The sequence below is a fragment of the Morone saxatilis genome, unplaced genomic scaffold (genome assembly GCF_004916995.1).
Source record: "Morone saxatilis isolate NCDOM2014 unplaced genomic scaffold, NCSU_SB_2.0 Contig16, whole genome shotgun sequence".
In the NCBI taxonomy this organism is placed as follows: domain Eukaryota; kingdom Metazoa; phylum Chordata; class Actinopteri; family Moronidae; genus Morone; species Morone saxatilis.
The window spans coordinates 10007761-10027516 of record NW_023339718.1 but is presented as its reverse complement, the minus strand read 5'-3'; the positions used below and the strand labels follow the sequence as shown (position 1 = coordinate 10027516).

Below are 19756 nucleotides of genomic sequence, written 5' to 3'. Positions count from 1 at the left end.
GTTTTTTTTATTGTTGTTGTTTTTCACAGCTGTTGTCATGCCATATGCTGCACAATTCATTTGGTGGTGGGACTCTTGGCTGAAAGCGCAGACATTTGGAAAGCCCACGTGTTCTAATTTAGAACTGAAGGTGCGATTGGTGGATTTTAATTGGGTGAGGTCAAGGGTGATGTTGGAATATCAGGCCAATCACAAAGAGAGTGTGTTGGCAATGCAGTAGAGCTAATTTCATGTGGCAGATGGGGGCTGGCTCGGCGGATCAGAGACATTGTCGGGTGGTTGCAGCTAGCATTTAAAAAAGGTGTCATATCAGTAAAATTAGAAACATTATACACACACAACAAAAGACACATACACTCATGAAAACAGATAATCTAAATTAGAAAAATTCAAGCTTTAAGTGACACGATTTTTTGGCAATGTACGGCCAGACTCATGCTGTCGCAAGCATGCAAACTCACCATAAACAATAACAGTCGCTGTAGTGCTTCGTCTTTTGGCCACTATGTTCTTTGCCACACATGTGTAGTTGGCCGTGTCAGACAGACGTGCCTGTTTGATGATCAGATTGTGGTCGATGGTGATGTAGAAGTTTCTGTCCTCCGCTGGGTCAATTATCTCTTCGTTCTTCAACCACTCCACCTGGGAGACAGAGAGAGGAGAGAATGAGGTCAGTATAGAAGTTTCTCTACACCTTTGACCATCAGAACAATGTAGCTAAAGAGAGACTATAATAGGTAAATTGTGTTATTGTGTCATAACACTATGTCTTATCTGAATTTACAGTGGAAAAGTTTGTTCCTGCCATAAGCCAAAAACAAATACAACCAGATAAACAATTATTCATTCAACTTAAGTTCTTTGCTTTTTGCAACTTCATTAGATCTTGCCATCTGAGGGAAATTATACATTTGTTTTCATAACTGATCCACCTTGTGAAAAATTATAAGAGTAGAATGATGGGGAAACAAAATTGAAAAAATTGTTTGAAAGTCACTTCCGTCTAAAAAAAAAAAACAGTCACTCTGTGAGAGTAAAAGAACAAAACTAAAAGAATCAAGTCTGGGTATTGGTATAATCTTGTTTTTCCAAGATTACAAATAAAGAAAAGATGGAAGTACTTCTAATAGGATGCTGTTGTAATCTTGTTTTTCAACGGTTAGGCAAAGCAATATGTTTGAGATATCAAATATAAGATAAAAAACAACATTTACGAGCAGATAAATAGACCTTGTGGCATATGATGTGAAAATAATAGTAATCATGAATAATAAAACTACCGAAAGATGTTCATGCATCAGGTGACAGAAATCATACAGTGGTAATAGTAATAAAGACCATCATCCACAGCAGACCCCAATATGCAACCTCTGGGTAGCAGTGTAGAAAAGGAGGAAAATGTCCCGAACATATGCTTTTGCAAGGTACTTTGGGTGAAGGGTGGAACAGTGGGAAACTATCCTATTTATGAGCCTAATCACATTTCCTGAGTGCTGTATTTACTGGTCCAAACCTTCATAAATTCAGCCTGTCCAAGCTTTATGGCAGGCACATAAATGTCCGAGCCACGTTGTTTAATTCACGTTGTTTAATTTCCTCCTCCCTTCGCATTAGGAAATGGAAATCTCAGATGCAGAAAAGAGGAAATTCAGTGTTATTCTTCAGTTTACTGCCGGCTCAGGCTGTCATTCTTCTTCTCTCTCAGTTATTCTGCCCGTTTCTCTCTCTGATCTTTAAAGATTCGGCAGTGCTCTTTGGCCATGGGGCTCACTGTAGCTCTGAATTCTCAATCTTAAGTGAGATGCTGTGTGACCTTTCAGTTTCCATTACAAAGTAAAGGTTATACTGGAGAAAAAAGCAAAGACAAATAAACAAAAACATATGTATACACGGTGCACATGGTCATGTGAGGAGTTTATCCTTGTAGTGTAAAAGTAGAAAATAGTGTAGTTACTCTCTCTCACAAAGCAAAAGCAATGCGTGTTATATGGATTTTTATTCATTCATGCTCAGGATAGTTGAATAAGCTGCACTATGGTTACACATAAAAATGACACACCAGACATGCACAGAATAAAAGGCTTTTTTTTTACAGTATAGCCTACTGCATTTGTTTCACCCCGTTCTCAGAGATCAAAGCGTATTGGTCAGACTACATAACCGTATGAACCTGACATAGACAAAGTGAAAATGAATGCAGCTCAGCACCACTACTCACGTAATATTTATCTTCAGCAAAACACTGTTAGAAAAACTAAAATACAAACAACTATGACTGTCAGACTCAAAGTTTTCCTATCAACTTTGAATTTTCAAAGCGTACAGTCAAGTGTCTCACCCATGACCTGAATTTTCCTCTTGATGAGCAAAGTACCATAATAAAATATCTGTACGCTGGCCGTGAACCAACAACCCAGGGGACATGGAATATAGGAGAGTGAAAGATAAAACAAGTTAAACTGGATAAGAAAAATGAAAATGATCCCGGGTGCAATATCACCGAGCGACTGCAAGTGTGACCCGACTCTATTCAGGTAAGCTGGTTAAGTCAGTTAGCGCAAATTGGTAGCTTCAACTAGCCAGAGCCAGTTGGGAAGAGCCACAAAAAAGCTTTCTTTTGGGTTGAGCATGGTGGCTCAGTAGTTAGCACTGTTAACACTAAACAATAAATTAAACGTTCTCACTCTCTACATACAACAAACAGCATTTGATCAAAGGTGACTTTTAACTGCAGAGATTATATAATCAGTTTTCAATCAATTCGTGAATTATTATAATTTGTGCAGCAAACTTGATTGTTGCCCAAAATGTCACACAAGTGGAATGGTACCAATTGTATATATTTTTTCTATTTTATATTTTTATTGTATTTTTGTACTTTTCTACTCTTTGCACTACATTTCCATGTGCTGCTGTGCCAAATTAGAATTTATCGATAAAGGGACATCTTATCTCAAGAACATTTACTTAACTGCTATACTTAAAATTCAAGATACTTGAGTATTTCCAATGTATGCATCTTTATGCTTCTACTCCACAACATCTCAGAGACACATTTTATACTCGACTATATTTGTCTGACAGCTTTAGTTACTAGTTACTTTTTAGATTACAATATACACAACCCTTCCTGTCCAGTGAAAACCATATATCTTAAAAGTTTGGTGATTTTTCTGATAAAGGGTTAAGTGTTCCTTTATAGTCTGAAACAATTATCCTATTACTTAAACTAAATAAACCCTCTTGGATTAGCTGTAAGATCCATTGTTGTTTTTCTGAGCAGAAAAGTTGACTTTTTAGAGATACATGGTTCTCACAGCAGAGTAACACTACAAACACATGACTTCATAGAATATGATGCAATGCTGTTAAACTACCCAACTGTATATAAAGTAGTTAGAATTAGCGCAACCTTAAACAACTACAGCACTAAAATGCAACATAGACATTAATGCAACAGTAATATTAATAAAAAAACATCATATAGAATAGTAAAACACTTAGAATTGATACTTTCAGTACATTTTGCTGATACATACATACTAATTTAGACTGTTTCATAACCAGTTAAAAACTCCTTGTAGTAGGTTTAAGTAAAGGATCTGAGTACTTCTTCCACCACTGGCTCCACAACATATAATCAGATCATTTCCCAGCTTAAATATGCTAGTAATACAGGCCGTTATTGGCAGCCTATTAATAATAGCTATATAAGCTCTTGTATGATGATGCACTGAAAATAGCCGCAGTCTTTGATGATGCCAGAAGGTTGAAGCATGTGAGAGTGATGTGTGCTCTGCTGGGCTCAGACAAAGAGACCACATGTGGTGGCTATACAGCCACTGCCACCGCATCATTAGCCACAGCTGGTGTAAGAGAGAGTGTGTGTGTGTGTAAATGGCAGAGGGTGGCTGATTGGATCAAGCCAACCCCAGGGGAGAATGTGTATTTGTTATTTTAACTCTCGCCCCCACATCACCTGTCTCTCTCACTTTATCCACACACCACTAAACACACACACACACACACACCCCTACACACACCTACATCCACACACCAACACCCATAAACCTTTTTTTTATTGCCATGGTGTAGATATTAAATAATGACATTATACATGCCTGTGTGGAGATACTTTAAATGCTTACAGTGTGTGATCACACATACACACACATACACACACACCTACACACACACACACACACACACACACACAATACTTTGACACACTTGCGCATACACAAACATAGGCAATACTCTTGTCCTCTGTTTTAACTGTAACAGGATTTTAAAAAACGGTTCAAGAAGAGTCCATTCTTTTTGTTCTTTAGACACAAAAAATCAAATAGCTTTCTTTTCAAAGGGATAAAAGCTTTGTCTGATCAATTACACACACACTTTGTTCGTGTTGTCTTTCTGCTTGACCCAGTGACTGAGACATTAATGTGACTACAGGTATATTTCAAACCTTGTGCCTATGAATACTAGATAAAAGCAGATTTGTATTTCGTCAGTTCTGAATAATACACTTGCTTGCAGTGCTTGGATACTGCAATATACAAATATGTAAACATTTCCATATGTTTATTTACTTACAACTTAAGGACAAATGCCCCTTCTCCTGCTGTGCCATATCAAGGCAGCAGAAAAGTGTAATGTATCTATTGAGATATGCATCTTTTTTTGGCAGTGGAACAAAGGCATGGCCGCATGCAGTGCAAGATAAAAGTAGGCCAAGATATAGAGATATATACTCCCTTTTGTTGCACTGGAGAGCAGCACAAAATGTTTCGCGACGCAAAGCTTTGCCACATATCTGCTACTGGGAGCAGGAACATCATAGTCACACTGTGTCACAAAGAGAAACACAGTGTAAATCTTGCAAAAGCAAAACAAATGGCAGACCACAGAGCAAGAAGTGAGATAACAAAGCAAAGAATATCTATGACAAATGCTAAAATATGACATGCTTTGTAGAGCCACTACAAAGAGTCTCATAGGGGAGTTGATAACAGCGCAGAGATACAGGCCCTATGGATAGAATCTGCCACTGAATCACAACATTAATTTTTCAAAGCAGCAGCAGGAACAAACAAACAGATACACAATAAGAGTATCGCCAAACACAACATAGACCAGTTACAATAAAACAGATTCTTCAATCAAGGACAGGCAGGGAAATCAAGCTGTACTGCGTGTGTGTGCCTGTGAATCACTCAAGTGTTAATATGTCCGTCAGTGAGGATTATCTCCTTGATTAGCTATATTATCTGTATTCCTATAACACCACAGATGAGTGGGTTAAAGAGCTCCTGTAGTGATTACTCTACCTATGTGTGGGCGGGGAGTGTGCATTGTGTGTCCATCCAGGTTTTAATAATCCCAACCCCCCCACCACCACCACCCGCTCTAGCAAGCTTTTTCGCCTCATTTCATAGCAAGCTGAGTCTGAGTTGTTGGATATTAGAGGACAAAGACAGAGAAGGGACAATTAAGACAGACAAGAGTTACGACTGAGTTAAAATCTATTTGTGTCAACTGACCACAGGGCTTTTGCAGTGCATTTTATTTTATTGAGTAAAGAAAGGGAGAGCTGCACACTAATAGCTCCAATGCAATGAGTTTTATTTATAGTTTTATGAATCAGTTTGGCACATATTTGTCTGAATCATCCAAAGGAATTAGCCTTAAGCAGACGAGATGCACCAAAACACTGATTCATAAAAATAAAAATAAAAAGACTGCCTCTGAGTTACATGTGAAGCTGCTTTCTCCTCCTTAATTTAATGTCTACCTATGCAACTCTGTCTCCTAGAATTGATATTAATATACTTTATTTTTGGACCATTGTTGGATGCTGGAGCTCTAGTGTGACATCCAGTGGTAAGTGAACTTCGTATAGACAACCTCTAACCAAGTGCTTTGAGAGCCTAAACATACAGTAACCTGAAACATAAGTCATGCTTTATTTGCTATGCATGGATAGTGAATAGATATTATGGGTAAACAAATGATCCGGTTTCTTTTTAACCAAAAAATGAATTAGCTACGTCTAGAGCTTCTTTCATTTTGGATTGTACTTTGTGACAGCTCTTTCAAAGGACAGCACTGTTAAAATGTTGTTCTGTTGGTCGACAACCTGAATTCCCACGTCAATGTTCATTGAAGTCGAACTTATGGATTCACATCACTGCCATGAGTGTATCAGTACAGTCATAAAAAAATTTATCTGGTGTGGAATTTCAGTGTCATAATGCGACTACAGTGGCAGACTCTGGGGCAGGGGCAAAATAAAAGGGTATCAGCTGTATGTGTTGGGAAAGTTATGATGCACTGATAGTAAAATGGTTCCAAACTTTAAGATTTAAACTGCTTTATTGTGTGACTTATTATGTGACTCATGCATGTCCTCTCATAACACCCTCCTATACACACCCCCTACTCTCTCTACCACACATTCACACACCACTGCCAGATGTGCCACACTCATTATTATTGGCTCTGACTGGCATCTAGAGAGCCATCACCATAATTGGCATGCTTGTTTCCATTATCAAACACTCACACATGCACGTATGCTCACACAGACATATTAACAAAGCCACACATGCAAACACACACACAAAATAAAACATGCCAACCCAGTTCTCGAGAGCCCGGTCAGCCCAGTCAGCATAAAATAAACTGGGAGAGAGATAAACAAGAAAGGAGAGAGGAAGGACTTTAAAGCAGGAAGGCAAGAAACATAAAGAAAGGGTACAGATGAGAAAGGGTCAGAAAAAGACAAAGAGGTGGAGGGGATGGAGGAATTAAGAAAAAGACAATAGCGGATTGACTGAGAGGCTGGACAAAGAGAGCAGGTGGGAGAGAACATATTGAGAGGCATATACACAGACCGAGTGAGGAAAAGAAGAGAGAGAGAATGAGAGATGAGTGTTGGCAGAGCAGACATCTATCTTTCTCTTCTGCTGCCATCAGCTTTCTTGACACAAACCCAGACAATCGGCTATAACTGTCTGTTTTTATAGGAGGATAATACCAACAAATGCCACACACACCTACCCGCACACACACACACGCACACACATTAACCGCCTCCTGATGTGTAGCTAAGTAGAATAGTAATCAAGCTATTCATTAGTGCAGTAACAAAGGCCATTACTGGCTAATCAACAATCTTCAAACTCAATCGAGGAAAGCTAATAGAAATTTAATTCAACAGCGCACATGAATATGGTGAAGACATTGTGTGTGTGTGTGTGTGAGTATTGATATTAGACAAAACAATTAGTTCATTGTGATAAGATGAACAAAAGGACTTTGTTGTTTCAAACAATTACATGAGAGTAACCATCATGGTGAAAAAACAATTGAATAGTGAAAACAATTTGTCTAAAATCGCTTCCTTCAGTATCAAATACACTTAGCACTCAAACTGAAATCAAGAGTCTAAATGTAACAAAATAAACTACAATGATACAACAGGAAGTCTTTATTCATGGCGGTCAAAAGGCATCACTTGATCTGACTGCCTGAAATCAAATCAAATAAGAGATAATTGTGGTTTAAGATCATTTTGATTTCTGATCCAGTTATTAGCACAAGGGACTGAAATACTCTTAGCTAAAGCTTAATTTAATTCACAAACTGCTAGATAGCAGTGTTGTAAACATAAACTAAGGGCTATGATGTAGGATGCTACAGAGACTGTGATGAATACAAATGAGATCCCACTGTTCTGGTTCTATAAAAAAGTAAACTTTTTTAGGGGCTTTTCGGGAAAGAGAGAGGAGACGACATGCAGCAAAGGGCCACAGGTTGGAATCAAACCTGTGCTGCTGGGTTAAGGATTTTATCCTTAGTGATTTGGGCAAAGGCTCTACTGGATAAACTACCAGGGCACCCCAAAATTAACATTTTATTACTGTATACAGTATTACTGAAAAGTAACCCCCGTATCGTGATAAGTATTGTAATCACCAGATTCTTGCTAATATACATCCCTAATGTAGAACGATACATAATTTACAGTTTGTCTATAAAGACACCTAAAACTGTTTTTGCTTTGCTTCTCAATTTGTTGTCTCATTGTGAATACATCCCAATAGCTAGTAGCACAGTCACAGTAATAGGAACTTTGCTATCTTATATAGATCCTACTGAGGCTATAGAACGTATTCTCATAACTTTCCCTTTATGTTCTTACTTGATTTGACAGCTTTGACACCACACACATTTATTCTTGCAGCAAAAATGTGCTTACAATATAATATAGTTATAAATGCAAGTTTTCCAAGATTACCACTGACGTACTGTAATTTGTAAGTGCAAAGGTGGCAACCATTGATTTGGAAAAACAAGATGAAACAAATAAGAGTTGCAGAGAGCAGACAGTGTGTGTGTGTGTGTATAACCAAGTGCAAACCCATGGTGTGTGTTTGTGTTCATTCCTCTTCCTCCACACTGCTGGGACTCTTCTCTTGCTCACTTTACTTCTTGGCATCCCCGTACCTGCCAATTTGTAGCATTCTAACAAATACAAATGGCTACATTTTGGTGCCAACAAAACCTCTGGAATAACTGTCCTCTCAACTTCAAGGGCTACACCTAACTCCCACTTCTACTACAGTAACACCCTCTTCCTCTATCTGCACTTTCCTGTTAGTCATCCTTTACTGTGAATCAAACAAAATCCATCTTCCTTTCTATTCTAGGCATTGAGTTTTGGTCCATGCGCTTCCACATAAACTCCAAAATTACTTAAGTGCAACATGTTCCCAACTTTGAATATATTTCCAAGACTGTCCTGCCTGAGGAAAGTTCACCTCAGATGTTTAAGAACTGAGTAGGAGAGACATAAAGAGACATGGGCAAACAGTCGGGAGTTGGGTTGTGAATTGTTTAAAAACATGATTTACGAATGTAATAAGGAAGCAAAAACTACTGACGAGAAGCCGTCTCAGACAAAAGTCAGACAGGCTGACATAAGCTTATAAACAGACAAACAACAGGAAGATATTATTGAAAGAGCCAGATGAACAAAAGAAAATAGCACAAACCGTCTAGACAGACAAATATATCAAATACAGTGTTAAGAAATTGATTTGTTTCAAGGCTACATTCAAGAGCAGCATCAATGTCCAAGCAGTAGTCAGGAACAGTTGTTAATAATAACCTTGCCCCTGAATTACATTGATAGTGGGAAGTGTGGTTTTTAGTCACCTACAGTCTATCTGTGCCATTTCACATCCCTGTCTTAATTGGCCATATGTCCTGGTGTTTCTGTCTGCATCCTCCCTACACTTGGGATGTGATTAGGACAATCCTGCTGCCCACTGCTGCTGCAGGGAATTTACTATAGCCACCAACCCCAATACAAAACAATACATGCCAGGACTGGGCAGACTGGGCAGATTGTGCAGGTCAATATAAGGTTACATGTGCACACATACAGTATATAGAGGATGTATGTGGGTGAGGTGTGTGTGGATGTCAGTGTGTCTGTGCCTATGGGTGTGCATGCCAACATGGGACTTCAGAGGCTCTGACAGCTTAATTAACTAGATCCAGGCGAGTGACATAAAGACCCAATTAACTACACTGACATAACTGGGTCGCCATCGACAATCATCCCACACTGATATTCTAAAAGACACCTTTGATAAAAAGCAAATTGAAGTGAGTTATCTGTTGCAGCTTTTTTGTGAGTTTTTACTACATTTATTATTTCATAAATCAATTAAGAACACATTTTATTTCAATCATTTTTACTCCTACACTGTCATACAGGCATTGATTCAACAAATCTACAAAGAAAGACAGACAAACAGGCTTGCGCTAAAGGCTACCCTAAAGATTGTACCATAACATACTTCCATATCATATGAGACTAATTATTTGTCATTTGCATGTAAAAAAGAATGCTGATTCTGCAACAAATGTAGAAAATGTAGATATGCACTGTAATAGCTTTTCTCAACATTAGAGGACAATTAAGTTAAAAAGTGTACGGTCTATAGCATACTCTCACAGTGTATAATTAAAAGGAACAGAAATGTGTATAATATGCTACACTGTGCTGAAACCCCAAAAAAGAAAAAAATAATTGAAAGTGTGGGCGAGACCAGAGAATTCTCAGTGGTCTTGCACATAAGTAGAACCACGACTTAGTTCTTAAAAGAGTCGTATACCACTAGGAATTACTTGGGCATTGAGGAAGAAGCATGTATATTAAAGAAAGAATCCCCAATGTGCAGCAGAGTGTGAGGAATAGCAGCGTGCTCTCCAAGGTGTCCCACACAGACAGAACTGGGACATCGGAGGACACCCAGTTGGACCGGGACAAGCCTACAGAGGCCTATTTATAACCTACTACTCCACTGCACCTTGGTACACTTCCACTGAATGATGTATGGCACGCACATATGATACATGAGTATAATTTTACTCAGCTGTGACTTGTGCTTGTGAATGTGACTCTAAATATCATGTCTTTGCATTATATCACAACCCAGCATTTGTTTTGCAAGATTCAGTACATGTGCTTTTGAAGAACTAAAATCATTTGTTACTACAGTATGTCCCTGAAAATAAAGCAACAAAGTTAATGGCTTCTGCAATGTAAGCTTATAAATGATAGAAAGCAGAGGATGAAAGAGGAAAAGGGCACACAAGTCGAAGCAGGTGAAATGGAGGAGAGGAGAGGAGAGGAGAGGAGAGGAGATAAGAGGAAAAACAAGGAAGTTGCTCAGCACTAAAGGAGGTCACAGATGTGCTGAACAGAAAGCCTGCATTGGCTTCTCTAGGGTGCACACATGCACAGACATGGACACACAGATACACACAGACACACACACACAGTGTGTGTTACCTCTGAGATTTAACACAGGTGCAGATGCTTCACAGTGATCTATTAGACTCACCCTCTCATGTCAACATTCAAGAGTGGAGAGAGACAGAGAGGGGGAAAGATGGATGGGGAACAATCTCGAGAGAGGGTCGGATAGAGAAAAGGTATTTCCACAGCAATGGTGAAGGAGTGAAAGAAAGATAGAGAGTTAGGGAGGCAGTGATTATGGTGGAGGAGGATCAGGAAACAGGGAGTGCAGGCTAGAAGCAGATAGCTGTGGGTGATCCATTAAAGCTAACCTGACAATGTCAACAAATAGGGAGAAGAAGTGAGTATGAAATGGAAGAAAAAGGACAAATGAAAAGGTAATGAGGAGGTGAGGCAGACTGGGGAAGAGACGGGGCAATGTGGAATTTACATGCTATGTCAACAATTAGGGAAAGAAGGATGGAGGGGAATGAGACTGTGGTGCTGGAGAGCGGAGAGACTAGATGGGAAAGATATACTGGGGTAATCCATTAGGCCCAACACTTGGGAAAACAAGAGAAGGAAAGTAAAAGTCATGTGAGGAATGCAGGGGAGAGAGGGAAGGAAAAGAAAATTAAGAAAAGGACGAAGGAGGAGGAAGTTGGCGAGGGTAATATTTTTCCCAGGAGTCCTTATGTCAAAACATGAGTAGTGTGTGTGTGTGTGTGTGTGTGTGTGTGTGTGTGTGTGTGTAAAAATCCACCAGTAACTCCAGCTACTGTTAACTTTCCCAACCATTCTCTTAGGCATTACAGAGATGGGCTACCACTGTGGAGGACTGATAGATGGGCTGCAGGTTTGACACATGGTGCAGGTGGTTCATGGGTAAATGTGAAAAAGAGATGTGCAAAAAGTGAGGGAGGCAGAGAAATAGGCTGGTGACTTGGAAGTGGAAGAGAGCACATAAGACAGATAGCAACGCAGGAAGGCTTGAGGCTTGGCAGAGAAATGTATTAACAAAGAGTTGTGATATTGAATTTACTGAAGCCCCAATGCTTCCAACTATTTCCTGCCAGACAATTCAATAAAATAATATTGCCAGGTGAAAAATCAGCCAACAAGCACGTTTTTGATTAAAACTGCTTTGTAATAAATTTATTTCCAGGAAATAAAAAATGTATACTCAATGCAGGTATGAAAAAGTTGGGCGGACACTGAAAACATGGTTAATTAATGAAGCTGGCCAAAACAGATGGTTTAAATGTGAGCCAAATGTGTTGGACTATCTTAATTCAATTACTTTTTTGACCACTTTTATTCCAAAATATAGTTTCAATATTCACAAGTCTAATACTTCACAGTATAAATAATTATTTTAAATTCAGTTATTGTAAAAAAAAAAAAAACAATACGACAAATTAACATTTTCCTTCTGGATATATTCAATTATTTCTCCTCCCTATATTAGAGCTTTCAGCCAAAGAGATAAGGGGCTACGAATATTCTGGGTTTAAAACAAATTCCATTACAGAGAAATAAGAGAAAGTATGTCTAATATGATGCCTGAGGTTGGCAATGTGTAGCAGGGAAATGCTCTGGAAAGACAAACAGGTAGGCAAAGAGCTTTGGGAGGCGTAGGGACACCCAAGAGGCAGGCAAGTCAGGACCTGAGGGTCAGGGAGCAAAGCCATTCCCACTGAGACACGAGACCGCTAAAGTTACTGACTGTTTATAATTTGTGCTGAGGGTGGAAGGACTATGGTTCTCTTAATGTAAAATTTGACTTGTTCACTGGTAGCACAGCCAGTTTGTGCATATATGGCCCGGCCTCCCCTCATGTCAAAGCGGCTGTCATTGTTTGTAACTGGACAGTGCAGCTCTTCCAAGGCTGTTCTGTGACTTTGTGCCTGACAAATGTGAGAGTGAAATACAACTATTTATTACATTTGATAATTGTAATATAATTGATTTCTTCTATTTTTTACAATGTTAACATTCACTTAATATTCTATAGAAAATATTCTATTTAATAAACTTTAAAAAAAAATAAAAAATTGTTTATACCTCATTCTGTTCATTACAGATACAGAGTTCATTTCAATTCAATTGTATTTGTATAGTGCTAATTCATAACAAAAGTTATCACAGCACACGTTTCTAATAGAATAGGTTTAAACTATACTAAAATGTCAGGTGTGACTGTGTGTCAATGGCAGATAGTTTACAGGGTTTATGGGTCAGGTTGGGGGACCCCCAAGCAGAATTTTGCTTAGGGTCCCTGGGAGGTCAGCACCAGCACCACCATTTCATGGTGCATACACGTTCTACTTTTAGCTGGATATTTACATCAGCATTTCAAGGCTGCACTGGTCTGATTATAAAATTATGTCTTTTATCATGGTCAAAATTTAAAATAAAATGTTTTCATTTCTAAAACATTTTGAGAACCAAGAACTGATAAGAAAGAAGGAATACAGGACAACTGGACAGAACAAAAAAGAAAAAGGAATGATCACACAAACAAATTGAGTAAATAGAAAACCACACAGACTTGGAGCTCTAAGGATGAAAATGCATGAGGATTGTGATAGCAGCAGGGGTAGATCATGGGAGAAGAAGAAAAAAAAACCCAGAAATGACAGTTTGGGGTGAGAGTGTTAGGGGATGAAATGCTGAAATGAGACCCTGGGCTCAAATCATTAGCGGAAGAGGCAAGACGAAAAACATCCAAATCCACTCAACAGCTCAGACATGTCGGGGGAACATTTCCCAAAACAGACACTGACCTACTAACAGCTAGAATCGGAATCAACACCTCAAATATCACCAGGGAAAAGTTCAAAAGGGAAACATTTCTGTGCTAGAGGAACTGAAAGTTAGGAAATTAAACATGTCCTTTCCTCTGTTTTAATATAGCATGCTGTACTTTGTGTTCTTGTCTATAATCTGCAAAGCCTTGGATGTCACAAGGAAATACCTGGAGGTACTTTGCAGCACACAGATTTCATGAGAAATAGCTAAAATAAAATGACACAGATAGACGCTGGAACAAAGTGCAGAAACGACACTCTCAAACGTTTGATCGTGAAAGTTTGATTTATTCAATGGTTTGAACACACAGAAGTGGATAATCACACAAAATATCCACATAACAAAAGAAACAATTTTGACAACGACTACTACGACCCGTACTGCAACAAAAAATAATGAATTTAATGCCGAAACTTAAGCAGACATAGCAAGTGCTCATAGGGAGATTTTTATGGAGTTTCCTCAAGTCTTTAAAGGCAGTGTGTTGCCTAACTGACTTCCTCGTTTGCTGTGAGCCAGTTGTTGAAATGATTGACAGCTTGGTAAATTATAGAACATGGTGACGGGTCAATGCGGTAAAAGTGTTGAAGCCCTCTGTATATGTGTGTCTCTGTTGCTTTCTTTATATCTCTGGACAGTGATGTATTTTGTATTTCCTGCTGTACCCTCCAGTTCACTAAGTACTATAACATTACTAATGGCAACAGCAGAAGATGTAGAAGGGAGGGGGGGAAGAAAAGGGAAAGAGTGAGAGTGTGTGTGGGGGGGGGCAAGGAGAAAGAAATAAAGAAGAAAGTAACAGTGGGGATAAAGTAGTGGGACAGTGTGCAAAAGAAACTACATGACATAAAGTGCTAAAGAGCATTTAAGTGTTTCAGCATTATGACCTGAAAACACCTGCAATGTCTGACTCATCTTTGAAGGAATGTTTTTCTGGCAAGTAGAGCCGTCTACCTAAAAATCCTGAGCTAATTCTGCAACTGCACAGTAATTACAGTAAAGAATAAAAATTTCTTGCTGCCCTTTTATTTAAGGTTAAGTAAACCTGCAGTTGCAGTTACCCTTCGACTCTCATCTCTCACTCTGCTCCCAGAGATATGTCCTCAAAAGTCCTTCACATACTCCGGGCAATCAGCAAAGACCCGCTCTCCATCAGCTTCCGTCTTAGCCTTGTCCGGTTATTTTAGTAGTGCAGTTTAAAAAAATTTAAATACATGTTCAAGCCTTGTTATCGTCTTCAATGTCACTCAACAATCAGTGGTGTCATTACAAACAGAGTTCATGATAAAATCACAATATTTTAACAAGATGTTATGTTCTTCTTTACTATTTTTTAAATTATTTTAAATTCTATATTGTTTTTGTACACAATACATATAATACAACCTGCTTTTGTGAACATTACACAAATCAAATTGAATATGAATGTGTTAAGAGTGGGAAGCTGACCCTTTCATTACTTTTTTAAACACACAGTTGTGTATGTGTGCAGGCATTTACGTACATGTTGCGTGTATGTGTGTGTGTGCATGTCAAAGCTGATTCACTGTACAGTGTAGGAGTGCTGATGACACTCCATAATCATTAAAGCATGAAGAGGCTCTGAGCTGATTGGGGGCATGCTAATCCTTTTTAATTGACTCTCCAGCTCTCCAGTGTTATTAAAACCGCCCAATAACAAAATCAGCTTTGCTTTATTAGCTGGGTCAGCTGAACTATTGGAGACCTCCCTGTTTGTTAGTGTTGCATTTTGTCGAAGGATGTACAGTATGAAGTATGAACATGGTAAACAAAAACCAATTTAGACAGAACACAAAGAGGTAGTGCCTTTGCTGGAAAATATTGTACTTTAAAAACAAGAGCTCCTTTCAATTACATTCAGACTGGGAAATTCTGGAGTACACAATTTATGTCCATTGCCAAATTTCTGTGCAAATGGAGGAGATTAAGTGTCCTTTATGTAGTAAGTGCACAGAGGTTGGGGTGCAATACATTTGACTTTGACAGGTCTGAGGTAGTTTTTCTTCTTAGTTCAACAATTAATTAATGTTGGCTTTTCAAAAAATGTAACCATGACAATGATCTTTCCCAAAACTTAACTAAGAATGTAGTTGCCATGCTTTCCATGGATATTGTTGGAGTAACCAACTAATTATTATTTCAGCAGAGTTGTTCTTGTTCTTTTTTGGTGAGTAAGTTACGCTTAAGTATGCTTCTAACCTGCAAGCATTTCATTTTGTCTACATACACATTTTTATATAAACAAATATAAATAATATTTTACTATATGAAGCTGAATGTGTTCAGCCATTAATAAACACCTTTTTAAGCAGAATAATTAACCTGCCTTGGTCAATACCACATATTTGAAAACACAGTTTTACATATAGTAGCTATGCATCAAACTGCAGTAATGATTTTACAGTTTTTACTGACAAAAAGAGACCGGAGATGCATTATGACGACCACAAGATGATCGTCATATTCTGTATTTATGGTTCCCTTGAGAACTATAGGAGCATCCTTTCTCTAAGTGCTATACATTGGCATCTGCAAGGACACACTTAAGTATCCTATAGCCATCTACCTTTGAAAGAATTATGCTTTTATGCTTCCGAAATCAGCAAAACATCAATAGTGCCAAGAGTTTTTTGGCAGAGTGTTTGATAAGCTGATGATTCAATACAATTCCAGGTTGTAAGCAGTATTGTAGTTAATACAGCTCAGCAAAAATTTACTCATATTAGATTTCACACCATCAAACACATTTTACATAGTGTTAAATGGAGGACTGCATCATATAACAGATTTAACAATCAGTCAGTAGAAGATCACATATCATTACAAACATATTATCTGCTCCACAAAGATGACACGGTCATCATCTGATAATGTTCTGTTATCAACACACTCCCATTTATAAAAATATTAATTGCACTGACAATGACCTCCTTTAGTAACTCGCTGAAGACTACTTAACTGAATAGTGATGTGAGTGAAAAGCAATTAATTGGTAGCAATTATTCAAAGCCCTGGCTTATTAAACTTTTTCAGTCTTGGTCCCAATTGAGGAATTTACTGTCCCAATTGCTTTAGTAGTTAAGTATTATTATATCACAACTCTTGCCAGCAATATGACAGAACTATTATTAGGTTCTAAATTATTTCATAAATAAGTTTCTAATATGTCAATTGTATTAGAATAATATATACGGAAATACTCAGAAACCTTTTATAAATGTTACAGGCTCATGTGCACAACTTTCAAAGTCCTAAAAGACTTACAAGGTCTAACAACTTGACAGAACAGAGCAGAGATTTGTTATTTGACACTGTCGCACCCTGTGTCAAAACAGTGTGTTCATTCATCCATGACAACACTGTCAGGACTGCCGAGGGCAGCACGGGTAGCTGCCTGACAATGCAGTACACTCCACACAGTCATGTCACCATCAATCCACAGCTTTGTCTCGGAACTATGTCAAGAAAGACAGGGGGCGTGAGGAAGACTGAGAGACAGCAATAGGAACAGAAAGAGACAAAGTGAAAAAAAGACACACAGAGAGAGAGAGAGAGCGAGAGAGAGACAAAGGGGCACAGAAAAGTTTGAGAAATGGAAACAGAAGACCAAAATGGACAACCATGAACAGAAAATGGCTGAGATGGGAAACGGTGTGAGGTTTTCCTTGAAGGCACTGAAAATGTGTTACCTCACTGAAAACAACCAACAAATAAGCATTCATTTAAAAAAACACAGAGGGAAGGGTCAGCATTTCAACACCAGCACATTTAATACTCTTTCCATGTCACCGCCAGTAAGACATTAAAAAAGGGGTTAATTGCAAAGGCGGACTATCCTATAGTGTTTGCCAAAGACTTTGAGTAGATAATGAAAGGGGAGCACAAAGGTCCTCCTAATTTAGAGGGTGTGCGGGGCAATCTACACAAACGCCTTCATTATCTCCTGCTCTCATACTTCTGATTCAAGCACCAACTCAACCCTCTACATACCACACACACAAAGAACAAAGTGCTAGTTTCAAAAAGACTCAAACCTCAGACCTCAGAGAACTAAAACTACATATGATCACTGGTCTGCATACTTCCTGTCCTCCTCTGAGAAACAAAACACAGGGCGACTTTATGTAATGAGAAGCTTCCCTGTTTGAATTTTGATTGATAGTTTCCTTAAATGGCCAAGAAACTAAGGGGGGGAATGTACTGTAAGGGCTGGCAGTTACAGTCACTGAGAGGGCTGAAATAGCAGAACTCCTTCCACTTGTGAGAAAGCCAAGAAAAACATCTGGGTTTAGAGTTTTTACAAAAAGTTTGATATAATAATCTGCAAATAATGCATGTGCTCTGAAATCAGCATTACATGACAAAAGGAAGAAATGGAGAATGAAAGAAAAATATTATACATTTGAGTCTCTCAGTCTAGACAGAACCAGTGATTGGAACCGAATGGAACTGAACTGAGAAAACAAGCGACATATACACTCATTTTATGACTGTATAAAGACAGAGAGAGAGAGAGAGCAGTCAATAGAATAAAACAAGCGAGGAGGTCTGATAACTGATGCTGAGACTCTGCAATGGAAAATACACATCTCCAATGCAGTTCTGCACAGTCTGCTGGCTTTAGAGTGGGATCTGACTAATGCCTGAATTTACTGACATGGCTTATCACTGGATGAAAAGACACTCAAGGCTCCTAAAATACAAAGTGGTTATAAAAGACTGCACTGCTATACAATAACAGGAGTCAAGGAGATAAAGCATACTGTATGTGTGTTTATGTGTGTGTCCATTCATGTGGCGATGTACACACTTCATTAGATAATGATCACAATCCCTCTCTACATCACCAACAACCAACCACGATACATTTATTACTGAAAAACAACACAAAAGCTGCTCTTCGTCATCTGCCCCATTTGTAAATTGCCCTGCAGTGATAGACCATCGCAACAGCATTTTAATAATCTTAACACCATTTCAATAATTCACCTCGCTAGTCAGAATAAAAAAGAGATTGCTGACTAATCTGTGGATTACGGTGATGATTTCTGACAGAGGTTGAGGATCAAGGTAAAATGTGATGGGAGATGAGCCGTGGGGCTTACTATGCTAGCTCAAAGAGGATTAAGGTAAGGATCTATTGGGGAAGCAGCATTACATAAATTGTTTTTTGTGCACAGAAACATACACACGCAAACCCACTTACAAACACACACACTCACATAGGTACACCAACACACGTGTGTTTCTCTAGAGAAGGGCCGGGATGAAAATGACGTTAATACTTCTGGTGGGGTGATCAAAACATTTTATAAAGCTAAAGAAAGATCCAATGCTTTATTCAGTATTACAATTTATATTCCAGTTCCTATTCAGTCAGGTTCATTCGATTCTATTTATTAAGAAAGTCCAGCAAATGCCATTCAGGATTAATTTCATCTCTAAATCCATTGACAGAGCTTTGGATACTAGAACTGGTAGTATACTCGGTCTAAATACATAATTTGGATGTATTCAGAACTAGCAAATAGTTTATATTGCAGTATTTAATACAGTTGTTTCTGAGGCCCAGAGGAACACTGAGCTGCAATGAGATGTGAAAGCAGTTTACAGCTAAAGGAATTCAATAGATCTACTTCTATCTCTGGACACAGGAAGAGAGCATGTCTTATTTGTTAGACAGTTTAATTCACACTGTCACCTTCACTGTCCATTTAAAGCACTCCACCGGCACAGATGTTATAACCTCCAGATAGATTCTGCTAGTAAACGCCATCATACGACACATTAACAATGTTGACTTCGGGGACTGAAATGTACTGTACTGTGTGTGTGTACAGTATCCTTTGAGTGCAAGAGTGAGGTAGCCGTTAGCGTTTTGGCCACACCACGCCACTGATGCCTTCTGACAGAAAAGTCTGCTAAGATTTGCATCACAAAAAGTCATTGACGCACACTGAGACACACCCATACACACGCACGAGTAATTACACAAATGCATGTGTCTAGACTTATTCCACACCGGTGAACAAAGAAAGTCATTCACAAAAAGTGACATCTATGGTCACTGCAAGACAGGTTAGAGGCCAAATGTGTGTGTGTGTGTGT

General features: G+C 38.6%; 1 protein-coding gene across 2 annotated transcripts in view; it reads right to left on the bottom strand.

Moving 5' to 3' along the window:
- si:ch73-72b7.1 (netrin receptor UNC5C) overlaps positions 1 to 19756 on the bottom strand; it is a 184830-nt gene that overhangs the window by 44632 nt on the left and 120442 nt on the right. For both annotated transcript variants that reach the window (XM_035658423.1, XM_035658422.1), the window contains exon 5: positions 462 to 642. In XM_035658423.1, the coding sequence (XP_035514316.1) occupies positions 462 to 642 (181 nt within the window). The remainder of the gene's footprint in view (positions 1 to 461; positions 643 to 19756) is intronic.